This window comes from Chiloscyllium plagiosum, chromosome 9 (genome assembly GCF_004010195.1).
Source record: "Chiloscyllium plagiosum isolate BGI_BamShark_2017 chromosome 9, ASM401019v2, whole genome shotgun sequence".
In the NCBI taxonomy this organism is placed as follows: Eukaryota; Metazoa; Chordata; class Chondrichthyes; order Orectolobiformes; family Hemiscylliidae; genus Chiloscyllium; species Chiloscyllium plagiosum.
Genome location: NC_057718.1, coordinates 45,504,589 through 45,518,179, shown reverse-complemented (window position 1 = coordinate 45,518,179; position 13,591 = coordinate 45,504,589). Strand labels below are relative to the sequence as shown.

Below are 13,591 nucleotides of genomic sequence, written 5' to 3'. Positions count from 1 at the left end.
CAGTTCGTTGTGCCCTGCAAGCATTTCCATTGCAGAAACTTCGTGAAACTGACACTTTCTGAGCCAAGGAGTCGTCAATTTAAATACTACAATCTAGTGACTGTATTGATGTATGGTTGCACATTACCATTTACTTTTAATAAACCTGAATATTTGATTATAGCAAAAACTGCAGATTTTAATATGTGACCTTCTTTATGAATGAAGACTGATTTTGACTTTGGATCCTGGCCCTGAAGATGAATACTGGAATAATGTATAATACAGAGCATTATTATTGTGTCTGAGTCTAATTTTCTATTACGCAATAAGTCATTGCGACTGACTAACTCAGATTTTCTGTTGGGATATTGTTCTGTAATATTCTACATTATGAAGATTCATTTCTTTATTTTTCCTCCTAATGTCAAAGACAGAGTCCAAGGATGTGCAGGTTAGGTGGGTGAGCATGCTAACTGCAGGATTACCGGATAGGGCGGGATGATCTTTCAAGCATTGATGCAGACTTGGGGGGGGCAAATGGCCTCCTTCTGCACTGAGATTCTGTGACAAATTTCAGAAAGCTGAGCTTGCAAATTGGATGTTCACTCACTGGAAACACTTTGGGAATCCATGAGTGAACTAAACTTAACTATGCTCTCAGTAAAATGAAAACATGATGTGCCATGATTTCCTGATGTGCACTGCTGATGGATTTGGCTTTTTGATGGTACAACATTTTTCATAAAAGTCTGCATTTCCAGGTCTGGTTAACCATCAGAGTCATACAGCACGGTCTGGATAAAACCTTCTCCACTGTGTGCACATCTGTAAGAAAAATAAACGCACTTGCTGTTATCTTTGAGCATCTGGATTTTCCACATCAGCCTTTCTTTCCAATTGGAATTCTTAATTTGAGCTCTGATTATAGATATATTTGTGAAATGGTGACCCATTCATTTAACACCTGAATTAAGATTTGTGAGAGAAAATTATTTTATCAGTCTTTCATCCAATGTGTTTGAAATGATTTTGACCTTTTAGATTTAAGTGACTATAAAAAAGATTACACATTTATCCACTGAGACACTTCAACAATGCCAGGGATATTTTACTTGAAAACTTAAATATTGTTTCATCAGTAACAATTGTTTCTAATGCTGAAAACTATATAAGGGTGTCTAACTAAAAGGAGATGGTCAGGAAAGTGATTAAAATCTTTCTTGAAAAGATGTTTCACAGACAATCTTAAGAACAGATCTTGGTGGAGAGGATGAGTGTGTTTAATTTCTGAACGTTGGCCATGCCTTCAGCTACAATAGAGGGCTGGAGTGAGTGAGAAATGCACATGCTACAGAGTTAGATGGAGTAGCGTTTTTGCAGATAAAAAAACAGCAAAGGAGGAGCGGTGAGGCCATAGAGGAATTGAAAACTTCTATGATTTTCTTTTCAATGTAAGCCTTTTGGGATGAGAAAACATTGAGTTTGGAGAGTAATGTGCAGTTCTGATCAAAGTTTGTTATGAATTGAGGCAAAGACTGGAACTTTGGATTTGTTGAAGTTTATGGGGGATGAGAAGTTGGCAGAGGAGCAATAGCACGTTCAAACTTTGACAGGCATGACTGAAGCTTTAGAAAGAGCTGGGCTAAGCGAGGGATGGTAAAGATTAATGTGGAGGTGGAAGGAGGTGTTCTTCTTGTAGTGGGGAGAATTTGGGATTAGAAGCTTGCCTTGCAGTTGGAAGCTTTTAGAATCCTTGGGGTTATCCCACTCTCAACTCCCAGTTGCTAATATACAGATTGAGAATGAAAGGAGGGCAGAAGAAAATTAGCATCTTAATTTTGAAGCTTTAAAAAAAATATTGCTTTTTTTTTCTTAAAGCAGTAAACATTATCCAGCATATTCTCTGAATGTTGCTTCAATGTGGCTGAAACTAGGACGGTTATATATGGGCCTGGAACATCATTCTGCTGGAGCTAAGGCACTAAGGAAGGTAATAAATTTACCCTCATGCTTTCCTCATTGCCACCAAGCATTGATTTTATAACAGATATTTTGTGTTGTTGATGGCTTGTTTTTAAAGGAATGTTCCAAAGGAAGCTCTTGTGTACTTTACATAAACTAAATTACTGGATAAGAAAGAGTTTGAACTTATGTCTGCCTTGATTTTGTTAGATCATGCATATTGTGTAATGTAGGCTTGAGTATTTTCAAAATGCTTGATGGAAAATATCCCACTGTGCATCACTTATTAAAGCTGTAGATGCATTTCCAGAACTTATAATGCATTGAAACTGGTATCTAAAAGTGCATCCTTTTCTGAACTTCAACTATTTATTTCTTCACTGAAAATAATACTGAACAAAAGTAACACTTTATTTTCTGCCAGAATGCACTGAGCTTTGTGGGTTTTAGGGTAACTGTAATCAAACAATTTGCACAAATTTATTTTTATTTCAACAGTTCAAAACGTGCTAATCTTAACTCCCATGTTTATAAAGTTAAATGTGTATTTTTTTTGTGTGTTTACTTAGTTTCTGATAGTCACCAAAGTTTAGGATTCTAATATGAAGTTCATTGCCTGCACAACTTTTTTGAAGGTTCTTGTCCAGCAATTGGAATCAGTAATTTTGACTTCATTTAGAATGATGGCTAATAAAGTTGAGCTGCACAAGTTGTGCCAGATATGTCTCAAAACAGAACACTCCCTCCCTCCTTCAAAACCCCAGTTATCCCAAAAGAAACCCTGAGCTTGATGGAAGTACATCAACATGAATTAAATTGTTTCCATCCACATAAGGCTTGCTGCATATTTCTAGCATCTTGGGTACCATAAGACACAGGAGCAGAAATTAGGCCATCTGGCCTGTTGAGTCTGCTGTATCATTCAATCATGGCTGATAGGTTTCTCCAAACCCATTTTCCTGCTTTCTCCCTGTAAACGTTGATCCCCTTGACAATCCAGAACCTATCCATCTTTGTCTTAAGTATACTCTATGACCTGGCCTTAACAGCCTTCTGTGGCAATGAATTCCATAGAATCACCACTCTCTGACTGAAGACTTATCTCCCCTTCTCTCTGTTCTAAAGGGTCTTCCCTTTACTCTAAGGCTGTGCCCTTGGGTCCTAGTCCCTCCTGCCAATTGAAAAATCTTCTCAATGTCCACTTTGTGCAACATTCAGTATTCTATAATTTTCACTTAGAACCCCCCCCCCCCCCAATCCTCTTAAACTCCATCGAGTATAGGCCCAGAGTCCTTCCATGTTCCTCATATGTTAAACCTTTCATTTCTTGGATCATTCTCTTGAACCACCTCCTCGCCCTTCTCCAGACCCATTATTCTGGAGGTATGGGGCACAAAATTGATCACAATACTCTAAATGTGACCAGAACTTTATAATGCCTCAAGAGTACATCCCTGCTTTTATATTCCGGTCCTCTCTAAATAATAAATGCCAACTTTTGTATTTCACTTCCTAACTACTAGATGTTTACTTTCCAGAATCCCAGATTCCGACTTCCAAATTCCTTTGCACTTCAGATCTCCTGAATTTTCTCTCCATTTAGAAAGTAGTCCATGCCTCTATTCTTCCTATCAAAGTGCATGACCTTGCACTTTCCCCACACTGTATTCCATTTGCCACTTTGCCCACTCTCCTAACCTAAGTCTTTCTGCAGCCTCCCTGCCGCCTCAATGCGACCTGTCTCTCCACCTATCTTTGTATCATCTGCAAACTTAGCCAGAATGCCCTCTGTTCCTTCATCCAGATTACTTAATGAATAAAGTGAAAAGTTGTGGTCCCATCACCTAACCCTTGTGGATCACTGACCTGTTACCGGCTGCCATTCTGAGAAGGACTCTTATATCCCCACCCTCTCTTTTCTGCCAGACAGCCAAGCTTCTATCCATGCTAGTACCTTGCCTGTAAACCATGGCCCTTATCTTGCTCAACAGCCTCCTGCACAGCCTTCTGGAAGTCTGGGTAGATAATATCCATTGGCTCTCCTTAATCTACCTGCTCATTACCTCCTCAAATAATTCTACCAGATTTATCAGGCAAGGCTTCCCTTTGATGAAACCATGCTGACTTTGCTCTATTTTACCATACACTTCCAAGTATTTGGAAATTTCATCCTTCACAATGGACTCCACAATCTTGCCAAAGACCGAATTCAGGCTAATTGCCTTGTAATTTCCAGTCTTTTGCCTTACTCCCTTTTTAAACAGCAGGTTTACATTAACAATTTTCCAGTCCGCTGGGACCCTCCCTGACCCCAGTAACTCTGCTTTTCTGTTGTAAGATGCAGGTTTGTTTTCAAATATCAAATCTCTCTCAAGTATCATTAAAAATTTAAAGACCTCATTCAAAGTTTCGTAAATAAAAACTGAAAGCACCCGGATGCTGTAAATCAACCAAAAACAGAAATTGCTGGAAAAGCTCAGCAAGTCTGACAGCATCTGTGGAGAGAAAAATCAGAGTTAACCTTTCCACTCGAGGAACACTTCAGAATTGAGGAAGGTCATTCAACCAAAACGTTAGATGCTGCCAGACCTGCTGAGCTTGTCCAGCAATTTGTTTTGTTTTATTCAAGGCTTAATTGTCCCTTCCATATCAGTAAAGTACAGAAGCAGTTAGAATGTTATAAATTACATTTTTTTTTTAGAAATGCTTGTTTTAATTTTTTAGCTGTGTTGTAATAGCTGACCTGTTTCTTTAATAAAAAAACTTTTGAATTTTGAAACAATCTTTCTAACATGAATGTTTGTAATTATTCATTTTCGTATCATGTAATTACAATAGCTTGTAAAATTTTAGTTTCCCTCTTTTTTTTTTTAAGAGCCATGTTTTAGAATGGATCTTGCAAGAAATGCTAACTGACTTAAACTTGCCTTTTCGTTCACAGGCATTGACCATTATGGAAGTGGCGCATGGCAAGGATCATCCATATGTTCTTGAAATTCAGAAAGAGCTGGAGGGAAAATGAATGGTTTCCTTTGATACTTCAATTCCTTGCAATCACAATATGAGACTGTGTGTATGCTGGTATCTGTCAACAAACTGATCACTTCAGATCAGTTGGCGTGGATATGAACAATTCTGAAAATAATAGCATGAAGATCACAGGAATGCTATTTTTATTTTTGTTTTTAATATTTAAATGCACATTACAATAAATGTTGTAAAAGCTTTGAATCATGTGGATACTATTAATTTATAGAACCTTCTCACTTACAAGTATCTTCAAAACTGAATTCAAATTGAAAAGGAAAAACAATATTGGTTAGACTACACTGCATGCAGTTCTGTTGCCATATTGTATAAAAGGAGTAAGTTTAGGAAAAAAGTAGAGGGGTAATTCTAATGTGGGGGGTGGAATTGAGAGCCTGAGCTGGGGGTGTTGTGGATAGGTGGTGCTCTGGCACTGAGGCAAATGATTTCTTTGGGCTATAACCATCAAACTGTAGTGACACACAAATTACACTCTGACGTTACTGAATCCGAGCTGATCTCGGGGGCTGTTCTGCCTCAGTGCTGTTCCCTTGGAGAAGGAACCTACTTCTGACCCTGGTTTCTCAAGGAGTAATGTCCCATAGTTTGGAAACTCATGGCTTGGGTAGTAAATTCATCATAGTAGAAAAAAATAGACTTAAGAGGCATAGTAAAGCCCTGTGTAGCATGCACATGCTGGCTGCATAGTAATACCTCCTAATTTGGAGAGTGTATTTATTCATATGACTAGAGGAGCAGGTATTGTTTCATGTCCAGGTTAACAATCTACTAAACTGCTTTATCTGGCCCAATGAATTGTAGTGGCACCCAGGAATGGATCTCTCTAGGCAGAAGTTCTGTTTTGTGGGTGATGGTCTGATAAGGGTGACCATGGTGACAATTTGAGCTGATCATGTTCCACTCAAATTAGGGGCATTGGTAAGAGTGGAAACTGGGAGAATGGTAGTTTGCAGGAAGTCCTATTCCCATGCTGACTGACTTTTTGGTTCCTGGTCTAGCAACATCTGAATTTCCATCATTGCTTCCAAATTCTTGCATGGCCTATCTCTTAGTAATCTGTTTACAACTCTACACCAGTTCACAATGGATATCTGTCCTACTCTAATTATGGCCTCTTGTGCATTCCCTGTATTTGAAGGCACAAGATTTTTTTTTTAAAAAAACTAGCCTGTAGACCAAGACTCTCTCCAGCTCCCAGTGCAGACCAGTTAGTTAATTTAAGCAGAAGAAAATTGCCTGTTTCTTACACAGTATGCACTTTGTTCTGTCCAATTCTGCTTGGATTGTCTGGATGCCGAAACTGTTCCAGAAAGTTCTTGCGAATGAATAATTGTTCAGAATGTGGAGCATAATATTAGCATGGATCAGCGCAGGACAACTGGCCTATTTTTCACAAGATGCTATCAATCAATTATTCAAACTTCCCCTACCTGAACCTTTGAAAATATGCATTGTTAGGCTGGACTATTCAAATTAGAAAATGAAGCTTTTCAGCTAGTTCAAGGACGACTTGTAGGTTTCTGTGTGAATTTGACAGGAAAACGAAAGACACCTGCATTTTGAATAAAAATTGTTTTTCCATGTGTATAGAGTTTAGTTTAGGCTCCTCTGTGCACAACAAAACCAAGTGGCTCAAGAATAAATAGAAATTGATTCTCTGGATTTATCAGCAATCTGTACGAACTGCTGGTACTGGCTAAGTCTTCAGCCACATCTCTTTGCCAGCAGTGACCCTTGGCTAAGTCTGCCTGCAATTGCAGCAAAGGCTGCTGAAGAACTTAAGAACATGGTGCTGATCACTGACCAGGTATGATGTCGCTTGAATATATAGATTAGAAACAGAGTTTCCCAACAGCGTTTCACCGAGGATGGTGATGACTAGCTAGCACGATGGGACATAGCTTTAAATTGAGGGATGATTAGATATAGGACAGATGTCAGAGGCAGGTTAGATTAGATTCCCTCCAGTATGGAAACAGGACCTTTGGCCCAACAAGTCCACACTGACCCCCTAAAGAGTAACCCACCCAGAACATTCCCCTACAGTTACCCCTGACAAATGCATCTGATACTATAGGCAATTTAGCATAGCCATTTTGCCTGACCTGCTCATCTTTGGATTGTGGGAGGAAACCAGAGCATCCGAAGGAAGCCCACACAGACACTGGGAGAATGTCTGTCTATATGGAGTTTGCACAGTCACCTGAGGCAGGAATCTAACCCGGGTCCCTGGCGCTGTGAGGTAGCAGTGCTAACCACTGCCGGAGCCACCATGCCGCCAGATAGTTTCTTTACTCAGAGCAGTAGGGGTATGGAACACACTGCCTGCAACAGTAGTAGGCTCAACAACTTTAAGGGCATTTAACTGGTCATTGGATATGCATATGGATGAGAATGGAATAGTATAGGTTAGTTGGGCTTCAGATTGGTTCCACATACTGCGCTGTAATGTTCTGTGGTTGGAGAGAAGGAAAGAATAGCTCCCAACAAATTTAGCAATGGAATTACCACTTGCTTTTTTGCATTGCTAAATTCCTATGCTTTGTGCTTGAATTTTCTTTGTGTGTAGCAGGCAAACAACAATCCAGACAAATAGGTCAGAGTGAAAGTCAAAATACTTTTACACAGGCTGACCATCTTCATGGTGGTGAGCTCTGAAGAAATTTGTAATTTGCCACATTACAATAAATGAATTGTCCTAAAATGATTACAGTGTAGTTGTAGTCTAACCAAGGAGATGAAGAATTAACTAATTGCAGTATCAACAACACTGCAGTTTGATCATATACAGAATCAACTGATACTGAACAAATAAAGTTTAAGATCAAACAAAATGAAGCAGTATTTGAAGACCTTATTCCAGCACAGCTTTCAGCGCCTAGAGTTCCTATTGGCAGTAATAATTCAAGCAAATTTGTACAATGAAGTTTCGCAAACAATTCCACACAACTTAATTGCATTCAAGTAAATTACCTCGAGTGGGATTCTTTGATTGCTTGCAGTTTTTGGGTGAATGTAAACAGACACTTGCCCTGGTCCATGAAAGTTGAATAAATTGCCAATTGCACAAGTTGTAAACACAAAAAAACCCTCGTCTTGCAACAGGATCATGCAGTTTCAGATAGTGTTAGTAATGCATTAGCATATGTTGTTCATTTTGCTCTACTGCACTATAGTTCTGCTATTGCCTGATGTGGTTTGATCAGTAAACTTTAAGGTGTGTATTGGAAGCTGTCAACACTGATACATTGAGATTACCATCCTTATTGTGAACAGTGGAATTTTTGGAAAAAATGCTTTATTGTGTATATGAATGATAGACAATCTTTTACAAAATGTTTGATACATTCATAAGGAAAATTTATCACTGAAAAGCATATACAAAATAATTATTTACACAGGAAACAAGTGATAATTTTGTTCTGATGAGTCATGTGAAGCAATGCTGAATGGTCTCAGTATCCACAAAAATAACAGGCAGCAAGATCAAATGTAAAATACTGTCATGTAGTATCACAGTTTTATACAAACTGGAAACAAAAGCTTATACACTTATTACATCAGGTATATGTATTCTGATAAGCATGCTGTTAGTTTTCAAGCAGAAGATAGTTTAAACAGAACATTAGGACAATTCTACTCATTGTAGTTAAAACCATTGTTTTGTTGCAATTGTATGGTATGGACTTAAACTTTCTATCACAAAGTTACATATTTTTCAGGCATATACACACAATAGGGCCCAAATATAATTTATAACGGCAGATGCTCTTTCACTGAGTTAGTATAACACACGCAGGCTTTTTGTGCTAATTAAAGGTTTATTTCCAAATGAAATGCAGAGCAGTGATTTAGAACAAGTAGCTATTTCAATTGAATCCAGTATCACCACGTTGCTAAAAATTAACTGCATGTGGCCAGAGATTAAAATAACAAACTGTCCAGTTGATATCTGGGGAAGCTACGGGAAATTAGTAGAAACTACATGGGCATTGTCCTAAGAGATCACTAAGGCAAAATTAAGATCGTTGTTCATTATGTACCTTTGAACCTTAAAATGTTCAAAAATATCCTTTCAACAGATCTAGGGAACCAGTTACTACAATAGTTATCACTCATACTGCATTAGTTTTTTTTTAATCCAAGTAAATGTGCATCTCTAGTTCTGAACTTCGTGCTAGTTTCATTACTAATGAGTGAAATCGGGTGTGTATCAATTGAATTTGGCAATTGATGGCAACATGCTACTTGGTAAAGATAGGGACCAGCATGCTTAACACAATGAATGTAAGTCTTACTGACTTGCATTCACAGCTTAGGTAAATGTCCATATGTATCAAAGAATATGACAGGAATGTTCCCTATAAACAACATGTTTATTCCCTAATTCAACACCTATCAATTCAGAATACTTGTAATACAAAATGGACTTAGTAAATTTATTAAATCGCGTCCATTCTGTCAGTAGTTAAATGAAGTAAGTGTGGTCAGTTCAACCTTCTGGTGAATTCCAGCATGAAGCTCTTTCCAGTTTTATATAAGAAAGAGTTAGTTGGTACATTTAAAGCTGACACAAACAAGGTGAGATATAGTTATATGAAGACAAATTTCACTCCTACTCCATGTAGTGTACAACAAATTTTGTACTTGTTTTATAGCAAAGTTGTTGTCATGATTTTATTTTTATAAGATAAATTAATGATTTTATATTGGTCTTGCATGACCACTTTTAAACTTGCTGTTTTAAATAAGATTTCCAGAGCTTCTTGTGGTAAGTATCCTAATATTTTGGCAATAATACACAGCTAACTGTGCAGCACCTGATTTCCAATTGGGCCTAAGTAACTTTGAATATAATTAGCTGGTCAAAGTTTAAGCCAAAAATTGAAAAGGATTCTGGTTGCACCTCAAACCTACAGTGATAAATGCATTTATTCATATATAAATATAAAAAAAGCGCCTTTAACATGTTAAAGAGTCCTAAGACACATCACAGAGGCATTAAAAAATGTGTACATTCAAAAGTATTTTAACAAAAAGCAACAAACAAACAGGTTTTGGCGCTTGATTACTGCTCGTAACATATTAAGTCGAGAATCAGAACAATGTTAAAAATTGGTCAACCAACCAACCATTCAGCATTTCCAAACATCAAATACAATATGCGATAGGTATCGCAACAAATGTGTTGCAATTTCAGGTATGGCAATCATTTGGCAATCAATATAGAATATTGTTTAACAGTACGTGTTCCAACAATTCATACCTTAGCAATATTGAAAAGCCAAAAAAATACTGAAACACAATATGGATATTAGCATATTAAAAACTCAGACTGGACTTTTTAATCCATCCTGTTAACTGATCTTAATTTGTGTATTTATATAATTTAACAGTATTAGTCAGTGGAAGGAGCTTGCAAAGTCACAGTCAGCCAGCCATCTTAGATTAGTCAATTAAAAAATAGTTTTCCGAGAAGGGTTTTTATTAAATCTGATAATTGTGAATTTACTTCTCATCAATCCACTGAATATTGTGTGCATCTAAACCATTCAAAGTTATTCCATTCTTCCTTTCTTTCTCCCTTCAACTATAAAGCACTGTCTGTGAAATTTAGCTGCTAGGAGGTGGTCTGAGAAATATATTTTCAACTGTTGATTACTGATAACCAACACACAGTTTAGGCTAATCTAAAATATTCGGTTGAGCTACAACCCTGAACTTCCTTGGGGCTTCTGTCTATCACTTATCATAATTTTAGCGAGACTCCGTTTTCATCGGTAATTTCCAAATGCCTTGCTAAAGAGTGGAATCTTACAGGGCAAATTACCAGGGAGCTGAGTCTATGCTGTGACTCCTAATGTTGCATAATTCTAACTTGTCACAACCTGAATATTTTTAGAGGTCAATATATTAAGTGATTTACGGCATAAGTTTTCAACTGGATGAAAATGAGTAACACCCAATGGATACAGAACAGGGGAACATTTTTCAATTATTTTCTTACACAGGGTATTGGAAGGCAAATGGCCCGATTTGCAAAGAGGAGCAGAGCTTTGCTGACTATGCCATCCCATGATAGGCAGACCCTGAATTTTCAAACTGCATGTAGTAGGCATCAGCAATTTGCCTCTTGTAGTGCTAATGCACATCTGCCCCATAAGAATCAGGTGCCTTCCTATTAATCCTAGCAGTCCTTACAGGGTAATAAGCAGCATAGCATGGCACTCCAGGAATTTCAGAGCCTATATGTCACACATTTAGTTTACATACTAGTACCCAGCACCCTGACTAAAACTGAAATAGCACAATCCAGACTTACAACTTGTTTAATCTCCAAACTGAATTTTGATTAAACTTAACGTTAGTGATTAAGGAAGGGATTATAGCACGTTCACTCAGCTTTCATCTTTTGTATTATTTTACATTCAAATCTTCAAAATATCTCCATTTATTTTTGCCAATGACTATATTTTTTTTATTAACATTATTTCTTTTCAATTCTAAAAATTATACAATTTCTGACATTGTTACTTGATCATTTTTGTATCTGGTGGTGACAGATGCAGGTGGCTTTCTTCGGCTTTTGCTCATAGGTTATGTCATCTCAAAGTTATTTAAAGTTAGTTTTCTAATGTTATTTCCACATAAGTATATTTTGTAATTGGAGCACCATCCCCTCTGTAAAGTTGTTGGGAGCTTATCTTCTTTCCCTACCACTAATAAAAAAAGTCATTTGCCTACTAAAATTTAAATAACTTATTGTACCATCATGCTAAAAGAATTCTCTGCCCAATGTCTAACTATCAAAGTTGTGTGATCCATTCCATCAACATGAAGGTATGAATACCTAGTCACAGAAGTGACCCAGTAGTACGCGAATAGCTATTATGGCCTATCTGGCTTACTTTAGTCAGTCCCTATTCTCTACCTCTGCCACCTTTATTAACCTTTATAAAACTGGTGCAATATTTTGCCATCAAGATTAAAAAAAATAAATCTATTCCATGATTCTATTGATGAGGATCGTTTGATGCTTCAGTATATTTCTTTAAATCACTCAACACTATCACTGATGTGCAAGAAATAATTTATAGAATTGTTCATGAACAGATAACGTTTATTTATAAATCCTTATTGAAATGCAACATAATAATGAATCAAACTAGTTTTCCCCTTACAATTAAGAAAAGACCTTCCCAGAGACCAAAATAATTTGTCCTAATATTTATAGGAATGACCATATTACAAACATTAACTCAACAATCAATTTTAAATTGGACTTAACCTCCAGCTATGTAAACATCTTTTTCTCTGCAGTGCAGAGGCAAATATAGTTACTGCAAAAAAAAAGTTTCAAAGTAAAAAGAATAACAATGAAAATATCCTTCTGATGTCTCATTTTTGGCACTAGTTATTTGTATAAAAAGTAATAAGATTCAGAAATAAAATTGACCATTTTGTGTTATTTCTGTTTAATCCTCTTAATATAGTATTCAAAAGGATACTTAAACTGAATATATAAAATAAATTAAAATAACACTGTTACTCCACATGAAGAGATTTTTGTTTCTCTTTTATATTAGAGCAGATGAAAATGTTATTCATATACATATTGTTGTACCCTACACTGTCAATTCAATTTGATTGTAGAGGAAGAAATAAAGCAAATCCTGAAAAACTGAAACACAAACAGAAAATGCTGGGTGCACTCAGGACAGGTAGTATCTGTTGTACAAGTAACAGTTAATGTTTCAGAACTCAGAACTGTACTTTTGTGAGAATGCAATGGCCAGGCTAGCATTTACTACCCATTCCCAACTGACTAAGGTAGCACTAAGTCACCTTTTTGAATGGTTGCTGTCCATGTGGTGTACGTAGAACTACAGTCTTGAAGGGAGGAGTTACAGGACTGTGATCCAATGACAGTAAAGGAATGGTGATATAATTCCAAGTCAGCATGGTGTGACACTTGGAGGAGAACTTGCTGGTGATGGTGTTCCAATGCATGTGTTGTCCCTGTTATTCTAAGTGGTGGAAATTGTGGGTGTGGAAGATACTTTTGAAGGAGGCTTTGCAAGTTGTTACAATGCATCTTGCAGATGGTGCGCACAGCTTCCACTGTGTGTCAATGGTTGTGGCACTGAATGTTTAAGTTGCCGGATACAGTGCCAATCAAGCGGTCTACTTTGTCATGTGTTACGTTAAGCTTCTTGAGTGCTGTTGCAGCAGCACTCATCCAGGCAAGTGGAGAGTACTCCTTCAGACTACAGACTTGCGCATTGCAGATACTTGTCAAACTTTGGGGAGCCAGAACATAAGTTATACACTGCATAAATCCCTGCCTCTGAGCTAGTCTTGTAGCTACAGCATTTTTTTGGCTGAACCGGTTCAGTTTCTAGTCAAAGGCTTTTGATGATGAAGGATTCAGTGCTGCTATTGAACATTGAGGCAAGATGGTCATTGCCTGGTACTTGTGTGCCATGAGTTTTTTTTAACACCTATCAATCTATATCTTAGTGTTCTCTAGGTCTTGTTGCACAAATGTAACGACTACAGCAGTATCAGAGGAATCGCAAATTGAATACTGCATAATCAT

At 37.3% G+C, this 13,591-nt stretch overlaps 1 protein-coding gene across 3 annotated transcripts in view; it reads left to right on the top strand.

Annotated features, from left to right (window-relative positions):
* smyd2a (SET and MYND domain containing 2a) overlaps positions 1–5,180 on the top strand; it is a 58,097-nt gene extending 52,917 nt beyond the window's left edge. The window contains exons 10-11 of one of the 3 annotated variants that reach the window (XM_043695834.1): positions 1,869–1,972; positions 4,886–5,180. In XM_043695834.1, coding sequence (XP_043551769.1) covers positions 1,869–1,972; positions 4,886–4,966 — 185 coding nt within the window. In that variant the 3' untranslated portion in view covers positions 4,967–5,180. Of the gene's footprint in view, positions 1–1,860; positions 1,973–4,885 lie in introns of all 3 variants that reach the window. The other 2 variants (XM_043695833.1, XM_043695832.1) reach the window with 2 other exon arrangements.
* The last annotated feature ends 8,411 nt before the right edge of the window (positions 5,181–13,591 follow it).